The sequence below is a fragment of the Xenopus tropicalis genome, chromosome 6 (assembly GCF_000004195.4).
Source record: "Xenopus tropicalis strain Nigerian chromosome 6, UCB_Xtro_10.0, whole genome shotgun sequence".
Lineage (NCBI taxonomy): Eukaryota > Metazoa > Chordata > Amphibia > Anura > Pipidae > Xenopus > Xenopus tropicalis.
Window position 1 is genome coordinate 44,414,768 of NC_030682.2, and position 27,952 is coordinate 44,442,719.

A 27,952-nucleotide genomic window follows, 5' to 3' on the forward strand; every position below is an offset into this window, starting at 1 on the left:
CATTACATTAACATTTATTTATAAAGCGCCAACATATTCCGCAGCACTGTACAATAAGTGGGTTACATACATTGGACATACAGAGTAACATATAAAGCAATCAGTAACCGATACAAGAGGTGAAGAGGGCCCTGCCCAAAAGAGCTTACAATCTACAAGGAGAAAGGGTTGAGACACAAGGTGTGGGAATGGGCATGACCAGAGTTGTGAGAGGTGTGGCACAGGTTATTGCTAAACTAGATTAGGGTAAGCTTCTCTAAATAAATGTGTTTTTAGAGATCTCTTGAAGGCAGAGAGATTGGGAGAAAGTCTGACAGTTTGTGGGAGCGAATTCCAGAGAAGGGGGGCAGCCCTTGCAAAGTCTTGAATGCGAGCGTGTGAGGAGGGAATGAGAGAGGAGTTGAGGAGCAGGTCAGTAGAGGAGCGTAACAAGCGGGTTGGATGGTACCTAGAGATGAGTTCAGAGATGTAGGGTGGGGCAGAGTTATGGACTGCTTTAAATGTGAGGGTCAATAGTTTGAATTTTATCCTGGATGGTAGGGGAAGCCAGTGCAGGGATTGGCAGAGTGGCACGGCAGAGGAGGAGCAGTTGGAGAGGTGTATGAGCCTGGCAGCAGTATTCATTATGGACTGGAGAGGGGACAGTCTTTGGAGGGGAAGGCCAATTAATAGGGAGTTACAGTAGTCCAGGCGAGAGAGTGAATAATCTATATAATTTGCCATAAATCCAAGGCCCAGGTTCAGTCCCTTCTCCAGAGAGTTGAAAGTTTTCATTAATTTATACTCCCAAACCTTCCTTTCATTCTCTGTTTTAAAGTTTCCCTTAAGGACCAAGATTCTTAAACATTTATGGAGTGGTGAGGGCTGTTAAAATGGTTCCCTACTGGTGTGTCCAGTTTTTTATTTGTTATGGTAAAGCAGTGGTGTGTATTCCTCTTTCTCAGGCTTTGTCCAGTCTCTCCTATATACAGTCCTCCTGTTGGGCATCTAGTGCACTGTATTAAGTACACCACGTTGGAGGAAGTACAGTTGTACTGGCCATGGATGCTGTATTCCTCTAATGTGTCCGGAATCTGTATTTTGTCTGAATTACAGACGTGTGGGAAGGTTTTGCATTGTTTTTTGCCACAGGGATAGGTTCCATTTTTGTTGGTTTGTATTAATAACTTCTTGTTATTAGTTTTTTTAGGTTTGGGGGCTGCCTGAATGCCAGAAGTGGTGGGTCTGGAAATATGTTTTGGAGCCTCTCATCCTTATGGAGTGTGCACTGTAGATCTTTAGCTATTTTTCTGAGGGTTTTTAGTTGGGGATTGTATGTGACTACTAGAGGAACTCTATTTGTTTCTGTTTTTTGTTTATATTGCAGAAGTTGACTTCTGGGAATTCTGGTGGCTGTATAGATGTTTTGATCCACAATCCTTGGGTTGTAGCCCCTGTTAATGAAGTCTGCTTTAAGTGTTTTTAGTTGGACAATTGAACTGAGATATTAAATCAGAAAAAAAGTCAGGGAGCTACAATTCTGTTCAGGCATGGTAATGTCATAGATAGTTATAGTATATAGTATAGTCTCTGTACTCTGCCCCCCCCCAAAAAGTGTACAGAATTTACACTGCTTTGATTTGATTGACTTTTACATGTACCTAGCAAATTATCACAATTCCAAGTAATTAGAATAATGATTTCTGAGGCAGCAAAGCACAGAAGCAAGGGAATATAAACAGGTTGCTAATTGGGTTTACATATAGCAATGCATTTTCAGGTTGTTTCCACTTTAATAGCGTAGAAGTGAGTATCAGTATTCCTTTATGCAGCAATTCTAAACCAGCTGGGTCTCTATGATCCCTTCTAACAATGTGAAATGTATTTCTAGTGTAAAAATAAGTACAGGTATGGGACCTGTTATTCAGAATGCTCGGGACTTGGGTTTTTTTAAAAAGGGTTCTTTCTATTATTTGAATATTTGTGCCTTGTCTACTAAAAAATTACATAAACAGTTATTAATCCCAATAGGAGTGTTTTGCCTCCAGTAAAGATTATTTATAAATTAGCTGAGATCAAGTACAAGCTACTGTTTTGATATTACAGAGAAGATAATAAAATCATTTTTAAAATTTAAAATTTTCGTAAAATGGACTCAATGGGAGATAGCCCTCTTGTAATTTAGAGCTTTCTGGATAACGGCTTTCAGATTATAGATCCCATAACTGTATTAAAACACTGCTTAATTAGTTTTAAAAATGTTTTGGGCTACAAAACAGATTTTCTTACCTAATGGGAGACAAACTCTTATCTTATTCTGACCAATGAACTTAAACCTACTGTAGTACAGGTATAGGACCCCTTATCCAGAATGCACGGGACCAAGGGTATTCCGGATAAGGGGTCTTTCCATAATTTGGATCTCCATACCTTAAGTCTACTAAAAAATCAATAAAACATTAATTAAACCCAATAGGATTGTTTTGCATCCAGTAAGGATTATTTATATGTTAGTTAGGATAAAGTACAAGGTACTATTTTATTATTACAGAGAAAAAGGAAATCAGTTTTAAAATTCTGAATTATTTGATTAAAATTGGGAGATGGGCTTTCCGTAATTCGGAGCTTTCTGGATAACGGGTTTCCGGATAAGGGATCCCATACCTGTATTTGAAAGTATTTTCTTTGTAACAGAATTATTATACTTAACACAATATATATTTTTATATAAATGCAGCAAATGGCTTCCTCAACTTGATAAAAAGAAAATGCACATATAACACAGGAGCACTTTTCTACAATGCAAAATACCCCCTGAATATATTAAAGGGGTAGCTGACTTAAGAGTTTACTTTTAGTATATTATAGAATGGCCAATTCATACATTCCAGTCTTTCATTCATACTACTGCCTGTTTGTCCCTAAAGGACCCCCTTTGGTCCCTATTAACCACCTAGCTGCTGAAATTCTTAACATAAAGAGAAAAACATTTGAAAATCACAGAAATAAAAAAAGTTAAGACCAATTTGCAAATTGTCTCAGAATATTACTTTCTATTTCATACTAAAAGTTAACTCAAATGTGATCAACCCCTTTTAACTCCCTCATCTTGATTCTCTTGAGCAGCTCTCATCCAGTCACCAGCTGCTGGTTGACTGAGAAAACTGTAGTTCTAAAGCTGCCAGAGAGCTGAGGTTTTGCCTTTAGTGATCTTGACTGTATTAGTAAGTACAGAAAGTATGTTGGCTTATAATGTTTTTGGTTTGTGTTTTTCAGGATGGTACAAAGCAGAAGAGAGAACGCAAGAAGACTGTATCATTCAGCAGCATGCCAACAGAGAAGAAGATCAGTAGTGCAAGTGACTGTATTAATTCCATGGTTGAAGGGTCTGAATTGAAAAAAGTTAGGTCCAATTCTAGAATTTACCACCGATACTTTCTTTTGGATGCAGATATGCAGTCTTTACGCTGGGAGCCTTCTAAAAAAGACTCTGAAAAAGCAAAAATTGATATCAAATCAGTCAAGGAAGTAAGAACTGGAAAAAATACCGATATTTTCCGAAGCAATGGAATTTATGACCAGATATCCGAAGATTGTGCTTTTTCTATAATATATGGAGAGAATTATGAATCTTTAGATCTTGTAGCAAACTCTGCTGATGTTGCTAATGTCTGGGTAACAGGTTTACGCTACTTAATTTCATATGGGAAGCATACACTGGACATGATTGAAAGTTTCCAAGATAATATGCGGATTTCTTGGCTTTCCCAAATGTTTAGGGAACTAGATGAAGAAAATACAGGAGACATACCTCTCTGTAAAGCTGTACAGTTTATAAAAAATTTAAACCCTGGTCTTAAAAACAGTAAAATTGAGTTGAAGTTCAAGGAGTTACAGAAGTCCAAGGAGAAAGTTAGTACTGAAGTGACAAAAGATGAGTTCATTGAAGTTTTTCATGAGCTTTGCACCAGACCAGAAATATACTTCTTGTTAGTCCAGTTTTCAAGCAATAAAGAATATTTGGATACCAAGGACCTTATGATGTTCTTGGAAGCTGAACAGGGTATGGCACACGTGACAGAGGAGATTAGCTTGGATATTATCAAGAAATATGAACCGTCTAAAGGTCAAGAGACCGGATCCCTTTCACTGGATGGACTTACAAGTTATCTTATGTCACCTGATTGCAGTATTTTTGACCCAGAGCACAAAAAAATATGTCAAGATATGGCACAACCTTTGTCCCACTATTACATAAATGCATCACATAATACATACTTAATTGAAGACCAGTTTAGGGGCCCTTCTGATATTACAGGCTATATACGTGCACTCAAAATGGGGTGCAGAAGTGTTGAATTAGATGTATGGGATGGGCCAGACAATGAACCTGTGATTTACACAGGACACACAATGACCTCACAGATAGTCTTCCGTAGTGTGATTGAAATAATAAACAAGTATGCCGTCTATGCCTCAGAATACCCTCTCATTTTATGTTTGGAAAACCACTGTTCCGTTAAACAACAAAAAGTCATGGTTCAGCACATGAAAAAAATTTTAGGAGATAAACTATATACAACATCTCCCAACTCAGAAGAGTCTTACCTGCCATCCCCCGAATCTCTAAAAGGAAAGCTGCTAATAAAGGGTAAAAAACTAAACTCAGATTGTTCTGGGATTGAGGGGGATGTAACAGATGAGGATGAGGGCCTGGAGATGTCACAGAGAGTTGGGAAAGATGGAGAGGAGCAACAAAACACTGCTCCAGTGAAGCGAGTACAGCTTTGCAAGGAGCTTTCAGACCTGGTAAGCATTTGTAAATCGGTTCAGTTCACTGATTTTCAAATATCCTTTCAGAACCAGAAATATTGGGAAGTGTGCTCCTTTAATGAAGTGGCTGCTGGGAAATATGCCAATGAAAATCCTGGAGATTTTGTTAATTACAACAAAAGATATCTTTCTAGAATATTTCCCAGCCCTATGAGAATAGACTCAAGCAATATGAATCCTCAGGATTATTGGAAGTGTGGTTGCCAAATTGTAGCAATGAATTATCAGACTCCTGGATTAATGATGGATCTTAACATTGGCTGGTTCCGTCAAAATGGGAATTGTGGGTATGTTCTTCGACCATCTATAATGCGGGAAGAAGTATCTTTCTTCAGTGCAAACACAAAAGACTCTGTGCCTGGAGTATCTCCTCAGCTTCTTCACATTAAAATAATCAGTGGACAAAATTTTCCCAAGCCAAAAGGGTCAGGTGCCAAAGGTGATGTTGTGGATCCATACGTCTACGTTGAGATTCACGGGATCCCTGCAGATTGTGCAGAGCAGAGAACAAAAACAGTACATCAAAATGGCGACAATCCAATTTTTGATGAAAGTTTTGAATTTCAGATTAACCTTCCTGAACTAACTATGGTGCGCTTTGTGGTACTTGATGATGATTACATTGGAGATGAATTTATTGGGCAGTACACTATTCCGTTTGAGTGTCTACAGCCTGGGTATAGACATGTTCCCCTGCAGTCTTTGACAGGAGATATTTTACCACATGCATCCTTATTTGTGCATGTGGCTATTACAAACCGCAGAGGTGGTGGAAAGCCACACAAACGTGGTCTCTCTGTGAGAAAAGCAAAGAAATCAAGGGACTATGCATCCCTAAGAACATTATTAATAAAATCCGTTGATGAAGTATTCAAAAACGCTATTCAACCGATACGGGATGCCACAGACCTAAGGGAAAACATGCAGGTAGGTGTTCTGTTATATGTGTCTTATTAAAGGAACAGTAACACCAAAAAATGAAAGTGTATAAAAGTAACTAAAATATAATGTACTGCTGCCCTGCACTGGTAAAAGTTGTGTGTTTACTTCAGAAAGTCTACTATAATTTATATAAATAAGCTGCTTTGTAGCCATGGAGGCAGCCATTCAAAGGAGAAAAGGCACAGGCACATAGCAGATAACAGATAAAACACTATTGTATTCTACAGAACTTATCTGTTATCTGCTATGTAACCTGTGCCTTTTCTCCTTTTTTCCAGCTTGAATGGCTGCCCCCGTGGCTACACAGCAGCTTATTATATAAATTATAGTAGTGTTACTGTAGCAAACACACCAGTTTTACCAGTGCAGGGCAACAGTGCATTATATTTTTATTACTTTAAAGCTCTTTCATTTTTTAGTGTTACTGTTCCTTTAACTTTACATTCTAAATATACAGGTATGGGATTCCGTATCCTGAAACTATGAATACTGTCATAGGAAAGCATGTTTTTTCAAAGCACATCAGTTATCAGCTTCTCCAGCAGAATCCTGAATTGAAATCTGTTTTTTTCAAAAGTGCAAACAGATCTTTTTATATTTCATTTTAAAATTTCACATGGGGCTAGCCATATTCTTCATTTCCCAGGGTGCGACAGCCATGTGACTCATGCTCTGATAAACTTCAGTCACACTTTACTGCTGAGCTGCAAGTTGGAGTGATATCACCCCCCTCCCAGCAGCTGATAAGCAAAACAATGGGAAGGGAGCAAGATAGCAGCTTCCAGTAGATATCAGAATAGCACTCAATAGTAAGAAATCCAAGTCCGGCTTGGGACTCCTCCAGTTACATGGGAGTAGGAGAAACAATACGTTACCTGAAAGCAGTTCTACTGTGTAGCACTGGATCCTTCTGAAAGCTCAGACTCAGGCACAGTGCACAATTCATAACAGATCCAATAACTGTACCTAAAAATCTACTGAGTGAAAATGATTGCCCAAAAAACTGCTAATGGTTTTCTCTCTGTCCCTAGTTCTATGATTCAGTTATTCAAGACTGCAGAGGGCCCTAATTCAGTGTTTGAATGGGATGCCAGGGGTCCACTAGAAAACCTTAGACAATGGGCCCACTCTCCAACCTATTTTTCATCCAGTTCTTACTCAGTCTCTATATTTTCCTAGTTTTTTTATCTTTACATGCTATATTCTATTTTTCTATATATTTCGTTGCTTTACTCCCATAGAAAAATAAGTAATGACCATGAATTAGGCCAAATGGCTAGAAACAGGAGGACCTACTGCTGCCTGGGCACACCGGGAATTTTCCTGGTAACCCTGTGGGCCAGTCTGCCACTGCCCTAATTATTAACCCACACCCGGAGCCACAATGAACACAAAAATGTCCTGCATACACATGTCCACACCCCCAGCCACGCCTCATTATGCCAAAACTCTTTTCAGAAGTCACCAAAATCTTGCCTACTCTCCCACAAACATTAAGAGCTGAATTGCCAGATATGCAATTAAAAACAAAGGAATTCTTTACCTGACTTTTCAACTGTGTTGAGGCACCTTCAAAGATGTCCAATCAAAAAATTCCGTCTTGTCTGACAAAGCAACTGATATCCAAGGCTTTTACCAATATTGGTCACCTTGTTTCCCACCATACACTTTGTTTTGTACAATAATACCTGTGTGTGTATGGCTGCCTTTACTTCTCTTGGGCTCTCAGACATCAGTACCCCCATGTTGTAAATATGATACGATGAGTTCTCTTCCATTGCTGGTTGGATTCAAGTAAATTTCTCGTGATGATGATTCAAGCTACATTAGGGAACTGAAACACATATGCAGCAATGAACATAGCAGCATTAGTGCAAAAGATTTTCTAATAAATAAATGTAATTTTGTACAGTGGATATGCAGCTGCTGTTCATATTGTACCGTCCCATTCTATAGCTCCTATGCCACAGAAGGCCAAAGGGAATAATGGAGAGTATAAAACTTAGAATAGTCATGAAACGGATTACATCTACATGGAAACATCTGCATCCCAAATTCTTGGGAAAAGTGCATGTGTGGTTTGAAAAACTATAAACCTTCATCTTGAAAATATGCAATAGCTTGTGTAAAGGATAATAGATTATGTATTCCTGTGCTGCTTGCTTTAGTCGCCCATTTGTTTATTATTTTAGGATCACATTAGTTTAAAGGGCAATATTAATATGTTACAGTATAAACACAAACCCACTAATGTGTTCTGCCAATTGCATCATGTAAACAAAATGTAGCTTTAGTTATATTATGAAAAACGAACTCTTTGTACAATAGCTCTTTCCTCCATGCTGCTGAAGTGTCATAGAAGGGGGAGATTGGAGTCATTTTGCCTTACTGTCCCAGTGCCAGGAAGGATAATTCTCTCTGTGTATTGTAAAGCTCACCCTAAACTTTGCTACTGCCCAGTATCCGGGGCTAAACCAAGAGCAAGGAATGGGAGAAAAGCCAAATCACCCCTCTAAGGTTCATGGTGACTTAAATGAAATAGAGGGTTTTTTTAGATAAATGAAAATGGGAGGCCAACGTTCTAATATTTGTGTTGAGAATAAACCTGCAATCGTATTAAAACCAAGAAGCGCTAGATTATTTAAGAAAAAGCTCAAAATCACCATGTGTCATTCATTTTGAGTGAGGCTGAACATCTTGAATGTTTGAATAAACCAGGGAAATTGTCAGATACAAATCCCACTGGCTTCTATAGAATCTTGCAAGCTTTTACATGCTGTTTTTTTTTTTTCTGGCAACTTTTGCAGCCAATTTTTCAATAAATCCTGACTATTTGAGGTTTCAGAAAATACTAAAGTATACTTTTCTCGATTTTCTCGAAAACGCCAATTTTATTATTGACAAATTTGCCCCCTAATATATGTGCAGTGAAGGGGTTGTAAATGTTGCCTCTAATATATGTATGGTGGCAGCTAACCAAAGTTACAGGAAAATAAATACAGTAAAACCCCCATTTTATGTTATTCTGGGGACCAGAAAAAAATGGTGCAAAATCCGGAAAAATGTAAAATCAGGAAAGTTTATTAGGTGTTATATATTAGTGGGACCACAAAAAAAATGGTGTAAAATGCAGGAAATCACGGATGTAAAATTAAAGGAACAGTAACGCTAAAAAATAAAAATGTTTTAAAATAATTAAAATATAATGTACTGTTGCCCTGCACTGGTAAAAGTTGCATGTTTGCTTCAGAAACCCTACTATAGTTAATAGAAATAGCTGCTGTGTAGCCATGGGGGCAGCCATTTAAATTGAAAGAAGGAGAAAAGGCACAGGTTCCATAAGAAGATACCAGATAAACTGTGTAGAATACAATGGGAATCTATGCTACTTATCTGTTATCTGCTTAGTAACCTGTGCCTTTTCTCCTTTTTTCAATTTAAATGGCTGCCCCCATAGCTAGACAGCAGGGTATTTATATAACTGCAGTAGTGTTTATGAAGAAAACACACAACTTTTACCAGTGCAGAGCAATAGTATATAATATATTAATTATTTTTATACACTTTCATTTTTTTGGTGTTACTGTTCCTTTCAGGGTTTCACAGTAGTGACGATAACTGTGTTGGACAATGCTTTTGCCACAGCAATTGAGCAGCAGTCTCTTGAGTGTTCTCCCGCATTTGACTTTTAATATGATCTTGAACTTCCCTTGACTCCTTTTAAGAGACGGTTCTTTTCTAATATTTGCCATGCAATAAATAATCATGCAAATGACTTCACTTCTCCCACTAACTTGCCGATTGCATTTCTGTTGCTACAGTACCCTATAAAATAATTGAAGGTCTGGGATTTAAATGCGGAATATGAAGCAGGAGAAATTGATTTTGCAGTAGAGGTCTTTCTATCAATTTCTTCTCTCATTTGTAATAATGTCATTATATCTATCAAATTGCTTATATTAAAAAAATAATTTAGAAACTTTGTGTCGTGGAGCCATAGGTTTGCACTGTTCCAGCTGTAGGGCAGAGTGCCCCAGATTTAGGCTTGCTGTAGTGCTCTACCATGACAACTACATTTCTACCCAGTTATTTAAAGTGAATTATAACAAATAAATGTTGCCTTATGCACAAAAGTTGATGTTTCATGCTATCCAATTATTATGTATTGATTTTTAACTTGATCTCTACAAAATCAGAATATTTTTTATTAGCCAGTCCATTTACTTATTGCAATTTGTTTTTTAGTTTCAGTCTTGCCTAAGCCCCCATTGTTCTTATGATGGCATCAACCTTCCTTATGAGTTCCTGTTGTGTTATTAACCCTTAACAAAAAAATAGCAGAGGCATTATTTTAAAGTAATCACTTTAAAAAACTTTAGAGTAATAATAGTAACAAAGGTGGGTCACTAAACATCAACTTTAGCATTAGGTCTTTTTAAGCATAGATCTCAATTTGGCAATTTGGGGATAGGTTCTGTCCTGTTGTGTCATGTCTACCACCAAATGCAACCAAATTTCAATCAAGATTTTGGCATTAAAACTTTGTAAGTTACTTATTATATTTAAGATAGTTTATAAGTGGTAATATCCGGGATCTGGTTGCTTTTTGCTGTGGGATCTTCTTAGATGGCTTGGGATGTCTTTGACACACCTCCAGTGATATGGTTCCACCAAGTTTTCACTCCAATAATTATGTATGCTCTGTGCTCCATTCATAAATGAGCCCTTAAAAGTTTACTGTGTAAATTATGTAGGAGTAATGTAATGATTTTTCCACCTGAAATGGATCACTCTCAAGGGAGGAGAAATAGGCCTTTTTCAAACTTTGGTTCCTACACATAGGCGGCTGCTGCCAGTCTCCAGGGGAATTGTAACTCCAAAATTCTTCTGTTTGGTGGAGCAGATTCTGTTGTTGCTAAGCTGGTTTATCTAAACCAGAACTCCTATGAGTGTGCAGGGGCTGCCATCTGCTGCCTTTACCTTATTCACTGTGCAACACTTTACCAAGGTGGTTGGTCACCTTAGGGCTTAAAGAAGAAGTAAACCTTTTCCCCCCCGTTTTTAAAATTACGCTAAACAACCCCTGCATTCAGTCCAATCTGGTTTCTGATTTATAAGTTGAAATTTCCAGCGCCTTTCCTCTTATTCCTGGTACAGCGTGAAGCCCTGCCCCCTCTTCCTGTCCAGCTCTCCATAGTGGAAGAGCAGAGCCTTGTGTGCATGCCAGGTAGTTATGTATGGGCACAGAAAAAAATCTGCTGCTGCTGCACACTGGCTCCTGCTTCTCTGTGCATTCCCAGAAATGCCTTCCCTGTCAGGCATGCACAGAAGGCTCTGCTCTTTGACTACAGAGAGTTGAACAGGAAAAGGGGGTGGGGCTTCACGCTGTTCCAGAAAGATAGAAAAAAAAATAGAAGAGATAGAAAAAAACAAGGTTTACTTCTTTTTTAAAGCTTGATACTGTGCCCTTATACTCTAGTATATGCATCCGTGGTACTAGGGGGAGATAAAAAAAAAAGAGCCTTGTTCTCCATCCTATTATAGTAACAATGGACAGGAACTAGCCACACTAACTCTAGGCCAGGTGTGGGCAAACTTTTTGGCTCAGGGGCCTTATTGACTTACAGACAGGCCAGGCCGGGCCAGCGTTACGCCAAGGGCCGCCATCAGAAATCACAGGCCTCTCAGCTCCCACCCAGCATCCTAGTTTGCCCACCCCTGCTCTAGGCCATCTTGAAAATACCTCCTTCACACAAAACATTACATATGTTCTAAGTAGTAAAGGAGGCTAACCCTTTGGACATGCTAATACAAGAAACAATTTGCATGTGCCCTGACACATACTCTTTTAAACCTCCTCGTATGTAGTACAGGTGCTTCTTATAGCTATGGGTCCAAGTTCACTGTTTTGATTAATCACTTTGAAATTAGCAGAAACAAAAAATGGCACCACTGATAAGGAAGGTGTAAAGGCAACATGGCTGTGTTTAGCAAGATGACACAATAGAGTTAGAGTTCCATAGAACTCACTGAAGATGCAGTCCAAAATCCAGTACTAAAAATAAAAAAAAACCTAATTAAGAGGATGCCAAGGCAGGCCCTGACCGAAATTCAAAATAGTCCCTAGTACATAGTGACCCAGACAGCCCCCCACCATCCCAATAAATAGTAAATAGTGTCTAGGCATCTGAATGACAGCAGATAGCACAGAAACGTACTTATAGCAAATTGTTTTTGCTGTGCATTATGCTTACCAGTAAGTCTGTGTTTGGAACATAACAGGCCCTTTGCTTTGCTGGGTTCAACATCTGCTTCTCTTTATTCAGGCTTATGATTGCTCTAATGGTTGGTTTTGCTATGCCTCCTTTGCTTTTACATGTTTATTTAACCTCAAAGGTTGATTTCCCAAGGGCTATCTACATTGGGAGGCAGCTTTTGACACAGAAATGTTTATAAATCCACAGAATGCTTGGCCGTCATTTAATAGCCTAGCTGCATATTTGTACTACTGCAGAAATCCTTAGCAACCAGTTAATGCTTTGATCAGTACAAATTGAAAAATTAAAGCAAACCTCTGATTGGCTACTATTGGTTACTGCACTGCTGGATGTTGCGCTCATATTGCTAAATTGCCAGGACCCTTAATCTCCAGTCAAGCATTTGTTCTGTATTTTTCTCATTTTAAGCCCCACACGTGAGCTGTTTAGTGGTCCTACAGAGACATTTAGGGGCCTATTTATCATGCTGTGTAAAATTAAATTTGCTGAATAAACAGTGTAAAAAGCTTTGTAAAATAAATGGAGAAGTCCACAGTCTAAATGGAAAAAAAAACGTGTAAAAATATTTCGCCGATTTTAAACTGTTTTTTACACAAAGCCTGGCAATGTATTTCGAATTTTGTTGCCGTTTTTTAGACTGCTTAATAAATCAGCCCCATAGTGTAGGGTGGCTGTTTGATGTCCGACTGTATGGATTTTAGAGCATAATTGTAGGTTTATTTGCTTTTGAGTTTATCCTTGAGGCATTTGTTGATCAGTTGGTGCAGTTTTCCTTAGCGCCCACAGAGTGCTTTATTGACCGGTGGAAAACCCCCTCTTCTACGGGTGACGAAGTGCCCAAAAATATCTGTCCATTCACAATATTTGGAATTCCTGTATTTAAAACATATTACATGCGGTGGTCCTGGGTAATCACCCAAAAAAGCAAAAAAAAATTAATTACCAGGGATCACAACACGTATTGTGTATTCATGCAATGGTTCCAAGCAGTGCCTTGCCTACGCTGCACCAAGTGCGGGCACACAGGGCCGAGGGGATCGAAGGGCAGCCTGAAAAATGTCTGCTTTTGTGTTTTTCAGTCTGACCTCTTATCCGCTCCACTCTGTGTGCCCGCACTGTGAGCTGCAGTGTAGGTAAGTGGATCAGCTTCTCTCAGCCTGACTGAAAAACACATGGCTGGGAGAAGGGTATCTATGCTGTGTGTGCCCTTGCCCTTAAGCTGGTCATACACATAATGATTTTTGCTTCCTTAAAGATCAATTTTAGTGTGATCTGACAAAACCATCAAATTATGATAAGGTTAGTGTGCACCGATCTTTCATCCAATATCGGTCAGAAAATCAATTGGGCAGGTTTGAAAATGTAAATTTGTCCATTGTCCAGTTGTTTGGAGGACAAAGCAAGTAGATTTCCTAGCTTCAGCTAGACAATATGGCTTGAAATGGTCGTTTTTATTGATGGACATATTGTCATTTTAAACAATTTCAGGATAAGCTTGGTCCTATGATAACAAAAAGATCTTTCAAAACTCTTAATGTGTATGGCCTGATTTAGACTCAGAAGATGACTTAACAAGAATCCAAGACGAGCAGCTATTGTGGACAGATTTAAAGATATACATAATTACTGTTTTAGTGAAATTTGGGTCTTGTACTGAAAGTTTAGTATATAAAATACAGGGTTTCTAGTAATGTTAATAATTCAGATCCACTTATATATATATATGACAATTGTAACATCTCTTAATCGATCATTTCAAGGACGCTGTTCATTCCAGACAGAAATCTGAATAAATTCATTACGGATAAATGGGCTTTAAATAAATAAATGTTTGCTTCTATTCCTATTCCACAGAATACAGTGGTGTCATTCAAAGAGCTGTGCGGTCTGTCTCCCGTAGCTAATCTCAGGCAGTGCATCATGGCACTATCTACCCGCTTGGCTGGGCCTGACAACACACCAGTGGTGGTAATGAACCTCAACGAACAGTATCCAACAATGGAGCTGCAAGGAACAGTTCCAGAGGTCATGAAGAGGATTTTAGCAGCATATGACTCTGTAAGTGTCTCCTTTATGTATTCCAGATTATTAGCATTTTATTTGAGTCCTTCCAGTGAACCATACTGTTTAATGCTACATTAAGTGTGTTTGAAATCGATTTCCTCTGACATACCATGGGTTTTGCTGTAAGGTTTTAATTCCACACAAGATGTAATTATTGCACTGTACACTGTACAATGCTTACTGGATATTTCAGCTTTTGCTTTGTTTAGGACCATATAAAGGCACTGTTGTCTCTAGGCAAAATATCATTTTACTTTGTTTGCATTAAAAGGCACAGTACTTATCATTCTATGAGTATGTGCAGTAACAGGGCAGACACAGAAATGGTCAAAGCTGACCCTTTGTGCACCTTGTAATGCCCTGCGGCATATGTATAATATGGCGATCTCTGCCTCCCCTCTAAGTGCGCTAGCCACATTACTCTTTGGGGCGTCTGTACCTGGAGATTTGCAACACAACACATAACTCGGTGCTTTAAATCTGCAGATAATTTTATGCCACCGCTTAAATGAAAACTACACTCCCTGAAAAATGTAGGTCTCTATTCAATTATATTGCAAACTCGTATGTAAAGACCTGCTTTTATCTAAATAAACCATTTTCATAAAAATATTGTTTTTTATTATTATGCGCCATGGGGTAATCCTAAGTAGAATGGGATCATACCATTGACAGTGCAAGTAAAAACAACCAAGGGCACACATACATGTACCCCCAGAATGATTACTTAACCACCATTAACTAATGATTGCTTAACTGGAACAGGAAGAAAAGACATAATCTTGTCCATTTTTTGGCTGATCTGACCTAACATGTATGTGTGCCCTTGGTGTGTTTGCGTGCACAGTAAATCATATGGTCCCATGGTGCGGCCCTTGATATTTAAAATGGCAATTTTCTATTTACGATTACCCAATAGCACATACTACTAAAAAAGTATATTTTTATGAAAGCGGTTTATTTAGATGAAGCAGGGTTTTACATATGAGCTGTTTAATGCAAAATATTATTATGGAGACACTGTTGAGTGGCATAGTTTTCCTTTAATAGGAAAAGTTCTGTCTTTAACTCCCACACATTTTTTTCCTGATACAGTTAGAGCTGCATTGTTTCTTGTCAGGTGATCTCTGAGGGAGCACACAGCCCATCACTAAGGGCACTGGCACACGGCCTGCCCGCGACAAATCTCCCGTGTCTCAGGCGACTAATCTCCCCAGATTGCCATCCCACCGGCGAAAATGTAAATTGCTGAAATCGCGCCGCCGCGTATGCCATCCCATTACATTTTCGCCGGTGGGATGGCAATCTGGGGAGATTAGTCGCCCACGAACAGGGAGTTTTGTCGCGGGCGACTAATCTCCCCGTGTGCCAGAGCCCTAAATGTGGCTCAAGGGAACAAATGTAAAAGGGAATTATTTACTGATATACACTGCTCAAAAAAATAAAGGGAACACTTAAACAACACAATGTAACTCCAAGTCAATCACACTTCTGTGAAATCAAACTGTCCGCTTAGGCTGATGCCACACCAGGCGTAGGGCTGATTTTTTCGGCAAGCGGAAAAACGCTTGCCGAAAATTCAGCCCTACGCCTGCTACTTGTGCCTGCACCCGAATGAATGGGATACGCTCGCGTGCAGGCACATGTAGCCGATATATGCATGAAAACGCGAGACTTTGCATTCTCTCGCGTTTTCGTGCGTATATCGGCTACATGTGCCTGCACCCGAGCGTATCCCATTCATTCGGGTGCAGGCACAAGTAGCAGGCGTAGGGCTGAATTTTCGGCAAGCGTTTTTCCGCTTGCCGAAAAAATCAGCCCTACGCCTGGTGTGGCATCAGCCTTAGGTAGCAACACTGATTGACAATCAATTTCACATGCTGTTGTGCAAATGGAATAGACAACAGGTGGAAATTATAGGCAATTAGCAAGACATCCCCAATAAAGGAGTGGTTCTGCAGGTGGTGACCACAGACCACTTCTCTGTTCCTATGCTTTCTGGCTGATGTTTTGGTCACTTTTGAATGCTGGCGGTGCTTTCACTCTAGTGGTAGCATGAGACAGAGTCTACAACCCACACAAATGGCTCAGGTAGTGCAGCTCATCCAGGATGCACATGAATGCAAGCTGTGGCAAGAAGGTTTGCTGTGTCTGTCAGCGTAGTGTCCAGAGCATGGAGGCGCTACCAGGAGACAGGCCATTACATCAGGAGACATGGAGGAGGCCATAGGAGGGCAACAACCCAGCAGCAGGACCGCTACCCCTGCCTTTGTGCAAGGAGGATCAGGAGGAGCACTGCCAGTGCCCTGCAAAATGACCCCCAGCGGGCCACAAATGTGCATGTGTCTGTTCAAATGGTCAGAAACAGACTCCATGAGGGTGGTATGAGGGCCCGACATCCACAGGTGGGGATTGTGCTTACAGCCCAACACCGTGCAAGATGTTTGGCATTTACCAGAGAACACCAAGATTGGCAAATTCGCCACTGGCGCCCTGTGCTCTTCACAGATGAAAGCACATTCTGTGATCTCCTATGATCCGTGCTCGTCACCATGGTTGCACGCATTGCTTCTGCGTGCGGCACACGTCATCCATTGATGCACGCCATCGTTCCTGGTTTCCGGAGCTTACGCGTCTCCATGGTGATGGGTCCCGTGGCGAGCGGCAGCCTATCCATTTAGCGGTCTCTATTCGTCGCCACGGTTACGCGATTTTGCTCCTGGTGCACCATACACGTATCTCCACCTGCGGTTCCTTCACTTAAGTCTTAATTAGGATCGTTATTAATATGGATGTTTAGGCCGTTGTTTGTATACTTTATTTTTCTCCTGAGGAAGCGTGCAGAGAGCACGTGAAACGCGTTGAGCTACTATTGATTTTGTTTTATACTACTACTACATTGTAAGTAGCCTGTAATGTGCAGGATTTTATTACATTAAACGTTTTTACACTATATTTGCCTCATCTTCTATCCTATATATATTGTGATACTGGGTCCCTCTTCAATCAATGCCCGGCTGGGATTTACCTATATGCTTCTTACTAAGATGATCTGGTGAGCAGTTACAACATCTAATTTGGGGTCACTTTACCTAGCATTGGTGTTTGATTTAACATACACGTTTCTTATTTGTTTTGATCCTTTTATCCCATTGATCTGCGCTATATTTTTACTTTGTTTTTTCAACTTTATGCGCTTCCATCTACACCATGGCACATATACAGATGAAAGCAAGTTCACACTGAGCACATGTGACAGATGTGACAGAGTCTAGAGATGCAGTGGAGAACGTTCTGCTGCCTGCAACATCCTCCAGCATGACTGGTTTGGCAGTGGGTCAAGTAATGGTGTGGGGTGGTATTTCTTTGGGGGGCCGCACAGTGCTCCAAGTGCACGCCAGAGGTAGCCTTACTGCCATTAGGTACCGCGATGAGATCCTCACATCCCTTGTGAGACCATATGCTGGTGCGGTCGGCCCTGGGATCCACCTAATACAAGACAATAATAAACCTCATGTAGCTGGAGTGTGTCAGCAGTTCCTGCAAGACGAGGGCATTGATGCTATGGACTGGCCTGCCCGTTCCCCATACCTAAATCCAATTGAGCACATCTGGGACATCATGACTTGCTCCATCCACCAACGCCACGTTGCACCACAGACTGTCCAGGATTTGGTGGATGCTTTAGTCCAGGTCTGGGAGGAGATCCCTCAGGAGACCATCCGCCAACCCATCAGGAGCATGCCTAGGTGTTGTAGGGAAGTCATACAGGCACGTGGGGGCCACACACACACTAGTGAGCCTCATTTTGACTTGTTTTAAGGACATTACATCAAAGTTGGATCAGCCTGTAGTGTTTTTTTCCATTTTAATTTTGAGTGTAACTCTAAATCCAGACCTCCATGGGTTGATAAATTTGATTTCCATTGATAATTTTTGTGTGATTTTGTTGCCAGCACATTTAACTATGTAAAGAACGAAGTATTTAATAAGAATATTTTATTCATTCAGATCTGGGATGTCTTATTTTTGTGTATAGGAAAGCCTATAATTTTTCCCAGAAAAGGTAGCAACCCTAGCTACGCAGAAGTGAAAAAGAATTCAGAGAAACCATACATTTTCCTATAGCTATTGGGTTTTCTTATGAAGCTTAGCTAAACCACTGTGTCCTTGTACCAGTGTATGTAATGATAGTGGAATGTGAAACTCAGGAGCAACACTGATAATGTTTTCAGGATTCAAGGGAGGAGCCACACACTATCATCCTTTAATTATGTTTTTTTTACCAACAATGTTATTTTGCTTGACTGACAATATGGCATATATGTAAGAAAGGGTACATGAACCCTGGCTTAAATGCTTCAAGCCACACACCTGCTTCTAGAAACATATAGTTTGCCAACTAACAAAGAATTAGAACGCAACGGTTTAAGGCAATATCTTTACAACACTAGAGTTAGCACTCCTACTAAACATTTAAGTGATTTTTTTTTCATTTGAATTTTTTTTTTAATTACGATGAGTAGAAAAAAAAAATTAAAATGTGATGAGTAGAATCTACGTTACAACTTTTTCAAATATTTAATTGAGCACGTTTGTAAGAATTACGTTTTTTTAGTTTTTAATTTAGTTCAGTAAGTTTTTAGGGTTTTGTTTTTAAATAAAAAATTAAAAAAATTTATAACATGAACATGGAGGGGGGGGGGGGCGCCAGGCAGCACCCCTATTTATAAGAAATAAAGAAAACTATATACAGATATAGCTGAATTGCACAGATATGAAATTATAAAATACATTATTATTATTAACATTTATTTATAAAGCGCCAACATATTCCACAGCTTTATAAAAATGTCTTTAGAAAACTGTTGTATAAAATGTATTTATTTCCCAAAGCAATATATATATATAAAAATAAGCATTTTTTTAATAAAATGATCTTTATAAAGATATGTATAAAAATAGAATTATTTATCATTTAAAAAATCCATTTCCATATATGGCTGAATCACACAGCTGTAAGCTACAAAAAAAATAACAAAATAATTAACAATATAACAAAAATTATTAACATCTGTACAATATCATTGGCTATTCCCCTCCTACTGTGCCTTTGGCAGGGAACGTTAGTATGCACCTACTACTTATTTGACAGGGTCAGTATTAGATCTATAGGGAGCTCCAATAAAGTTGCCATTTTTAAAATTAATGATTATTTTAGCCCAGAGTGAAACCTGCACCATGTATTATTCATTATTGCCTACTAAATTATAGTAGGATTCGCTTTGCTATATGTCTCCTTTACAGACAAATACTGTACCCAGAGCCAATGTTTGGCATTTACTACAGGGAACATGATTATGTAATAGTATAATACTAAGATGTATTAGTATCGGGCTGAATCCAGGCTTTTTTTGAAGGATTCGGTTTTGGACGAATCCATGGTCCTGGCTGAACGCGAATCTGAATCCTAATTAGCATAAATAAGCATATGCAAATTAGAATTTGGAAAGGGTTAAATGTTGAGGGGAAAAATTTTCCCCACGTGCTGCACGTGCAGCAATTTTTGGGATTCGACAGAATCCGTCAGGGTTCGGTGCATCCCTAGTCCCTGGTTTCCTACACTAACTCTGTGTGCAGCCAAAATGATGAGGCTGACAGTGCACATCATCTGTATCTGCATTCATTCAGTGTATTTTTCCTTAAAGGGGTTGTTCACCTTTAAAGCCCAAATCATTTTAAACCCCCAACAGCGCTTTCACTATAAAAGATGCTTTTTATACCTATTTAATCAGTCCTTCTTCGGTCTCTCTGATCAGTTTACATCATCACGTCCAGGCTTTGCCTTTACTTTTCTCCTATTGGACCAATTCATTGGTTGCTTGTTCACTCTAACCAGTTGCTTAAATTGAAAGGTCATTAGTTAATTTCTTCCTTGCAATGGCATAGGCAAACAGGAAAGGGTGGGAAAGGCACAGAAACACTTTTTTTTTTACTAAACATAATTATATGTTCCTGTTGAGACCCAGAATGTGTTACTATCCATTTTACTATACTTTTCACATCCCTGATAGATGTGTCTGTTCCCTGCTCCAGCATGCAAAGCTAAAATAAAAATGCAGGGAAAGCCCTTGGCACAACACTCAAAATACAGGTATGGGATCCGTTATCCGGAAACCCATTATCTAGAAAGCTAATAACTATGGGAAGAGCATCTCTCATAGACTATTTTAATCCAATAATGTATCTTTTAAAAATTATTTCCATTTTCTTTGTAATGATACACATGGTTGGATCTGTTGGCAAGAAGAGGCAAGAAATTGACCACACAAATGTTGAGCCACCAGGGATGTCACCATTATTGGACCAGACATGGGCCCAGTGGAACCATGAGCAATTAGTATTGATATATATTTGTTTGTAAAACAGGTCATCTTTGTGAAGTTTTGGTTGACCTTGAAATCATTTTGGTGTAGTGTTGCGGTCCCATAATATAAATGGAATAACATACTAATTTGAGCGCTAATTTTGCCACCCCTGTTTCAGATAACACAAGCAGATCGAATTAAACAGTTTTATTGAAGAAAACTATTTGCAAATTTACATATTACAAGGAAGAAAGAAAACTATTTACAAAATGTATTTATTTCTATAAAGCAATATATAAAAACAGTTTTATTGTAAAAATATCTTTAGCAAGCTATGTATAAAAATAGATTTATAAATTAAAAAAAAACATTTCCATATAAAGCTGAATCACACAGCTGTAAACTGTACAAATATTAAAGTACGTTTTTACTAATATAGCTGTATTGCTCAACAATAATACTATAAAAGTACGTAATCATTTATGCACTAGTTATGGCAGGTCCATGTCGCGCTGCCGCTGTTTAAAGAACCGCACCCTTCCCCTTGCGGTAAATTGGCAGGCCTCTTCTCTCTCCCGTTGGGCTTTTCTTTTTAGCGCTTCTCTTTCCTCTGGTGGAAATTGAATAGAAAACTACTACTGTTTGAGGAGATCTTCCCACTTTTCTTCACGCTGAGGAGGTGATTTTTTTATTTTTGTCTCAGACTGGATGTTTTTTGGTGTTGTGCTCAAGCTTGGAGCTGGTCTTTTCTTCAATGTTAATGTTTGTTGATTCCTGCTATTGGTCTGAACCTGACCACATTTTGGTGAAGCTGGCTTTGAACACTGATTTTGTGCCTGTTCTTTAGGTTCTCTGATTTGACTTGTCAAAGAAGGTTTTTTACCAAGAGCATGAAATGTATTCATTGATTCAAACAATTTTTGCTGAAGTTTGCTGCAATGTTTTTTGGCAAGTCCTTGATCAGCAGGATCAGTGGTTTTTTTCGCTTTCTCTTTTTTGGTTCATCAGAAACACTGCTGACCAGTTAATGTTTTATTTTTGTTGCCTTTTTTGGGTTTTTTTCTCACTTACTGCATTAACCTTTGAATCATCAGACAGTTTAGGGCTCAGTTTATTATGCTCCTCTGTAGATATGGACATAAAAAGGTTCATCACTAAATGCCTTGTTCTGTTTAGAGGACTCAATCATACTGTTGCCAGACTGCTGAACAACTGAGGTAGCAGAAATATCAGGCTTTGGTGGACTTTTATTTTCCACATGCTTGCTGTTGTTGTCCACTCTCTGTTCTAATGGGTTCTGTAAAGCAGAGTTCTCTGCAATCCAATGTTGTTGCATATTAATATTTGCATTAGATAGCTGCATATAATTTTCACCCTACTCAGAAGTTTGCCGGAACTAGTTTCCTACATGCAAAGCTGAACTATGAGCAGTTGTTGCCATATAGTGGTTCGACACAACTGGTACAGGGTATCTTTGTATAACCACAGGATAAAGCCGTCCATATATATCATATACATAGAAGGGAAGAGCCTGTGGATTTTGAGGTTGGCACAGGGGTGCTCCTGCTGGGACAAATTGTTGGATGGTATAGCCAACTAGTCCTTCTGCAACATTATTATTATTATTATTGGAATATAGAGGCTACACAGCCATTCAGGAGAAAAGGCACAGGCACATAAAAAAATACCATTGTATTTTACAGAAGTTATCTGTCATCTGCTATGTAACATGTACTGTACATGTACATTTGAATTCATATATCTTTCTTTGTCGTTCAGTTTTAAAGTTCCCTTTTAGAATTTAGATCTTCTTGTCCTGAAGCCTGTGGTTTTGATTGCAGAAGTGGTGTCCCACTAGTGTATCACACGCTTTGGTATTGAAGACCATCTGTAACTTCCTAATTTATTGCTTATGAAGGATCTAACACTATATATGTTGTGCCATTCCAGCTTTAATTTGCATTTGCCTAATGAAGGGGCCTTAGAGCTCCAAAAGCTTGCAATGTATTTTTGTTAGCCAACATAGGTATCATTTCTACAATACTTTTGTATTTTAGTTTTTATTTATTATTTTTGCCACCGGCTAACACAATGCCACAGTTTTAATTCTGTGATTCCTAAACATAAAAACAAATTACCCTCTATACCAAGGCAATAATGGTCCTACCTTCCATAATAGGTTCCACTGAGACTATACACAAATACAAATATGCAGTAAGGGTGGTTTGCACACCACTATCCCAGTTTCTTTAGTTGTTTTTTTTTTTTCCTTTAATGTCACAATTTTGACAATTAAAGGAAAAAACAATGTCAAATTTTGCCAGCCTTTCTTGGGACCTTTTTTTTAAATAGTACAAAGTGAAAATGCCATTTATGCCATATGACAATTGTCAGCGCCAGATTTATCTTCCCGGCGGCCCAAGGCCGCCCCTGTCAATCGCCCCATTGCACACCCCCTGAACGCGCATGCGTGAATTTGCGAGCACCCAACCCCCCACGCGCAGCCACGAGTGCTCATGCGCATACATTTAAAGTCCCATACAGAGCAGTGGGGAGATGTCCGACCTAGGCCCGGCCCTTTGTGGCCTCTCCACAAATCTGGGCCTGACAATTGCTGACAACCAATAACCATTCATGACAACCTTATTAACTATTATACAGGCTTCAGCTACTTATACATAATGGCATAAGGAGTCATTTACTTACTGCCCTGGATTTTAAGGCCCAGCAGTCAGTTGATTGAAAAATCCCATTCATTAAGGGTACTTGTGCCAGTATTTGCTTCTTCCAGTACCATGTAGTTTTGCTTAATACCATTGCCTTCCTCCTGTCTTCTGTTCCAAAATGAGTGCCGAGCGCTTATTGACAGAGGAAAACTGTGAAGCTACCGCCATCTCCAAACCAAGCCGTTGCTCAAGGGTTCCCAGAGCACCCAGATTTAATAGGCGCAGTACAGATGCACCAAAAGAACCTGGCGCACACGCCACTCACTGTGAATAAGAAAAATGACTTTTGCTTGACTTTTGAAATTTTCACAGCCTCTGATTTGCATTAAAATGCATGTGGAGCTGCAGGCGATCAGTGACCCCCATTTCAAAGTTGGAAAGAGGCAGAAGAAAAAGGAAAATAATTCAAAAACTGTAAAAATTAATAAATCAAGACCAACTGAAAAGTTGCTAAGTACTGCCTTTTCTATAACATGCTAAAAGTTACCTTAAAGGTGAACCACCATTTTAAGACAATGGGACACAGTAAGATGGCACACAGCGCTATTCCTTTTAATCCTCCATTCCTTACTTTTTGCTGTTGCAGCACTTTTTTCAGGCACCATAACTAGTGTAAAGGTTAACATTGCTGACATCCTCATTATTTATGTGTGTGAATCTGGGTAATCTAAACATTTGGCTTTTTAGGTTATTAAATGTTATAAACATTATTAGGTTATAGTCAGGTTGCCAGGATTTTCATGCAGTGGGGTACAAAATTGTGTTGGTTTCTGGCTGCAGTAAATAAAGCACCGTTCCAGCTTATGCTTTCTGGAGCCTTTCATCTTACTAGATCTAACACAGTAAAGCAGTGGGGGATTAGCTGCTCGCCAATAAATAATACTGTTGAGGTCAATCTCTCCTGATGGTTAATCTTTATTGCTTTATTCATATGCTTGGAATGCCATTTCATGTAGCATGCATGTATCCAGCTTAGGGCATGCATTCTAATGATACAAAGCAGAAAGCATGCCAGGGAAGTACCTCACACTGCTAGAAGTTGCTACAAAAATGTCTGGTTATGTGAGAGCTTGTGTGGTACAGTTTCTGCTGCATTTCCAGCTTGAATTCATTCCAAATAAAACACTGATTTGCAGACTAACTCCCACCAGTACACAATGGTAGTTGTTGTGTGGAACTGTGCGTGCCACACTTACGCTGCGTGCCTTGTGGGAGGGCTGGCGCTGGCATATTATACATATGCAGCACACTGCCACAGGATCTGTTTTAACCATTTCAACATTATTTGACACCCAACCTCCCCTTCCTTGGCGTAAGTATCGTGCACAGGACCGCAGGCATAACAACTAATGAGCTTGTAGTAGAAAGTAAAGAATAAGTTCTTCAGCATCATAATTATTATAATTATATACATTATACACATGCATTGAGCCATTTAGTTTTTGATTATATAAGAGCTAAAGCTATGCTTTGGCTTTGTTTGTGCAGCAATAATAAGCACTGTTATGGGACTTGCTAATGTGTTTAATTCCGTTAAGAACGCTCAAGAGCCACAACACTGTGCAAAGCGCTTTTCATTTATTTTTGAGATAATTGTTCATTTTGGCAAAGAAAAATAGCATCTTTAAAAAAATATATATATATCGATTTTGGCATTTTTCTGACAGACTGGGTCAAATAAACCTATTAGGGTGCAATTGCCATGTTTTCTTCAACAATGCACTGGGTTTTTTTCGAATTCCAGCTTCATTGTGGACACAAATGAGCAATTCTCTTGAGGCAATTGCACATCAGTTGCATCCAACTCGCCAAAATAGATGCAACTGTGTGTTTGCTTAATCACAATTCTGGCACAGTTGTGCCGAATATTATCTAAAGGTGGCCATACACGCACCGATATTATCGTACGAAACCTTGTTTCGTACGATAATCGGTGCGTGTATGGTATGTCGGCGAGTCGACCGATATCGCAGGAAGCTGCTGATATCGGCCGACTCGCCGATCGGACCAGTTGGAAAATTTTGATCGGGCGCCATAGAAGGCGCCTGACCAAAATTCTCCCTTCAGATCTGAATCGGCAGAAGGAGGTAGAAATCCTATTGTTTCTACCTCCTTACCTGCCGATTCAGCCCTGAATGGTGTGTGGCGGATCTTGCGATGTTTCGTGCGACCGATGGTCGTACGAAATATCGTCAGATCGCCACGTGTATGGCCACCTTTAGTCTGCCTACCGCCATTTCTAGTGTTTTTTGTGCAAATGACGCCTGTGCCCGATTCTTTAGGTAAAAGAGTGGCCCTATTGATGCAGGGCACTGAGGGAACCATGAATTACTGCCTAGTCAGGCGGTGGTGGTAGCTACAGGGCTCCCCTGCGTCAATAGGCGTAGCAGTGACCCAATTCGGAACAGAAGGCAGAAAGGACCGTGCTGAGTGCATTTTGATGCAAGTACTTTTCATGAAAGTGAAACTCAATACAGGGAAAAGCGCACGTTGCCCACTGTGCTTGCAGACATACTTGACTCCTATTGTGTTAGTCCTTTTTTAGTTTAAGGTAGTGCTTGAGTTATTGTTACTGAGCTGGTCTCTTAGTGGGTTGTGATCGGTGAATGGCTAGTCAAGTAAAGGCTACCGCAGTTATTTTTGCTTGTGTATGAAAAACACTAAAATATATATTGATAGATTTCATATATTTTTCACAAAAGAACCGTGTTAAGATAGAGCAATAAAGACCCACCCAATTCAGAGGAGGACATTGCTATCCATCTGGGTTCCATGTGGATTATTTTCTTATCCAGGGCCTCTTCAGTGTTTACCAATCAACTGTACCATCTAAACATGTGTTGCTAGCAAGCTACTGTATCACTCTAAAGTTTTATTAGCTTTTTTTCTGACGCTCCTTCCAAAATGTAACCCTTCTGGGCACATGTAAGAGTGTGGTACCATCCTGCATAACATGCTAATGATTTGCATTCTAGTTTACTGGGCAGACAGGGTATATACTATACTGCAAGCGATGATGGATGTCTCTGGGGAATACTAACAGAAGCCAGTCCACCATTAGGAATCTTTATCTGCTAATCTCCATATTTTTGTATGCGTAGCTTTGTGTGTGTGTGATAAGGAGTGTTTTCTGTAGTGATGTGGCTATTTCACTGGAATAATTATCAATGACTAACACACAGTAGGACAAATAAAAAAACAGAAGTTTAACAGCACCCCAGTAAAGGGAAAATGGGGCAGATTTATCAAACACAGAATGAGAAATGTTAATACTCTAGAAATTACAACTTGTAGTAAATTTGATCAAATCAACCAATGATTGCATTGAAATGTAATTGATTCATTCAAAAAAAATGTAATCAGAATTAATAGAACTTATGTCTTCTTGTTAACAGGCCACTAGCAAACAAGAAATATGTTGCCATTTGTTTGCAGAGCAAATATTTAAAGGTTTTGTCTGTTTGCTCACTGAAAGAGGAAGCGCCTTTCTTATAATATAGAGGTTCTTTTATTTCCTGCACCAATTTTGTAATAGTTCTTACATAATGTGGAATGTGTTTTGTTGCCAAAACTTCACTGATGTTCATTGTTCTGCAAATGTATCTTCTTTTCCATTAAAATTACTATTACATACAGTATATGGTGAAGTGTAGCTATAATGCTGCTTATCATTGGTATTTCTTTTTATTTGATTTTAAATTCCTCCTTTCTCCGTTACTTTAAATTGCTAACAGATTTCCATTATCACTCAACCTGGCAATCAGAATTCCGACTTCTTGTGATGTTTAAGTTGTATCTGAAACTATTTTCTTCTGTGCTAATAACCAAGCCACAGCATCATCTATAGAGTCCATAACCTAAGCAGTCTGATTTACAAACATAGGGGCTGAATGACATAAATGCATGTTGGTGGCAAAATGCTACTGGGTTCTTTGAATGTCTTTTTTGGTAACATTAAGAAATGGTGCTTCAGATTACTGAACATGCTCTTGACAATAATGACCAATCAATTCTATTGTTTCATGATTAACTTGCAGTAGACTGATCAAAACTAATTGTTGAGTGGTTGCCATTGCCAGCTATAACACCTATGTGCCTATAGTTTTTTAATGGCTAAACTAAAAGAGCTGAAGAGCAAAAACATAGATACAGATTACAGTGTTTGAGTGGCTCATTATGGCATAGTACAGTGCCGCCTGTTCACGATTACTATTTATTAAGATGGAAGAGTGGGTATGTCATGCTGAGCCATGTGAAGCCAAACGTACCATAAAAAAATACTCTGTTCATCGTGGAGTGACATCATCTGCATCATATTCAGTGTTAATTATTAAATGAACGTAATTGTAATAGTAATTTTCTTATGTAATACTATTATTATGATGTTGAACACTTAACGCACCACAACTGTGCTGCAAACAACTTAAAATAACAGAAGCCTTCACTCCACACTGCCTGCAGCACAAAGTAATGAGCTTGCAGTGTCATGCAGCGAGATCATGTTAAGTTGACAGGAGTATATTTGTTTTTGAGGTTCGCAAAGTAAAAGGCTTGATTTGCAATCAATAATGATGTAACTTTACTCCTATAGGCTAGGCAATGGCCGACTAGTCAGGAGGAAATTTTAGTCAGCCAAAATTAAAGCAGGGTCAGACTGGCTTCCTTACTCATACCTCCCAACATTTGAAAAATAAAAAGAGGGACAAAAAGATTTGGCGCGCGCAGCGCGGTCATTTTTGACCACGCCCCAATTACCACCCCC

General features: G+C 39.2%; 1 protein-coding gene across 2 annotated transcripts in view; it reads left to right on the top strand.

The window, feature by feature from the left end:
- The window catches only part of plcl2 (phospholipase C like 2), a 145,742-nt gene that overhangs the window by 82,278 nt on the left and 35,512 nt on the right, over nucleotides 1-27,952 (top strand). The window contains exons 3-4 of one of the 2 annotated variants that reach the window (XM_002932407.5): nucleotides 3,256-5,739; nucleotides 13,887-14,090. In XM_002932407.5, coding sequence (XP_002932453.1) covers nucleotides 3,256-5,739; nucleotides 13,887-14,090 — 2,688 coding nt within the window. The remainder of the gene's footprint in view (nucleotides 1-3,255; nucleotides 5,740-13,886; nucleotides 14,091-27,952) is intronic. The other variant, XM_031903791.1, reaches the window with a different exon arrangement.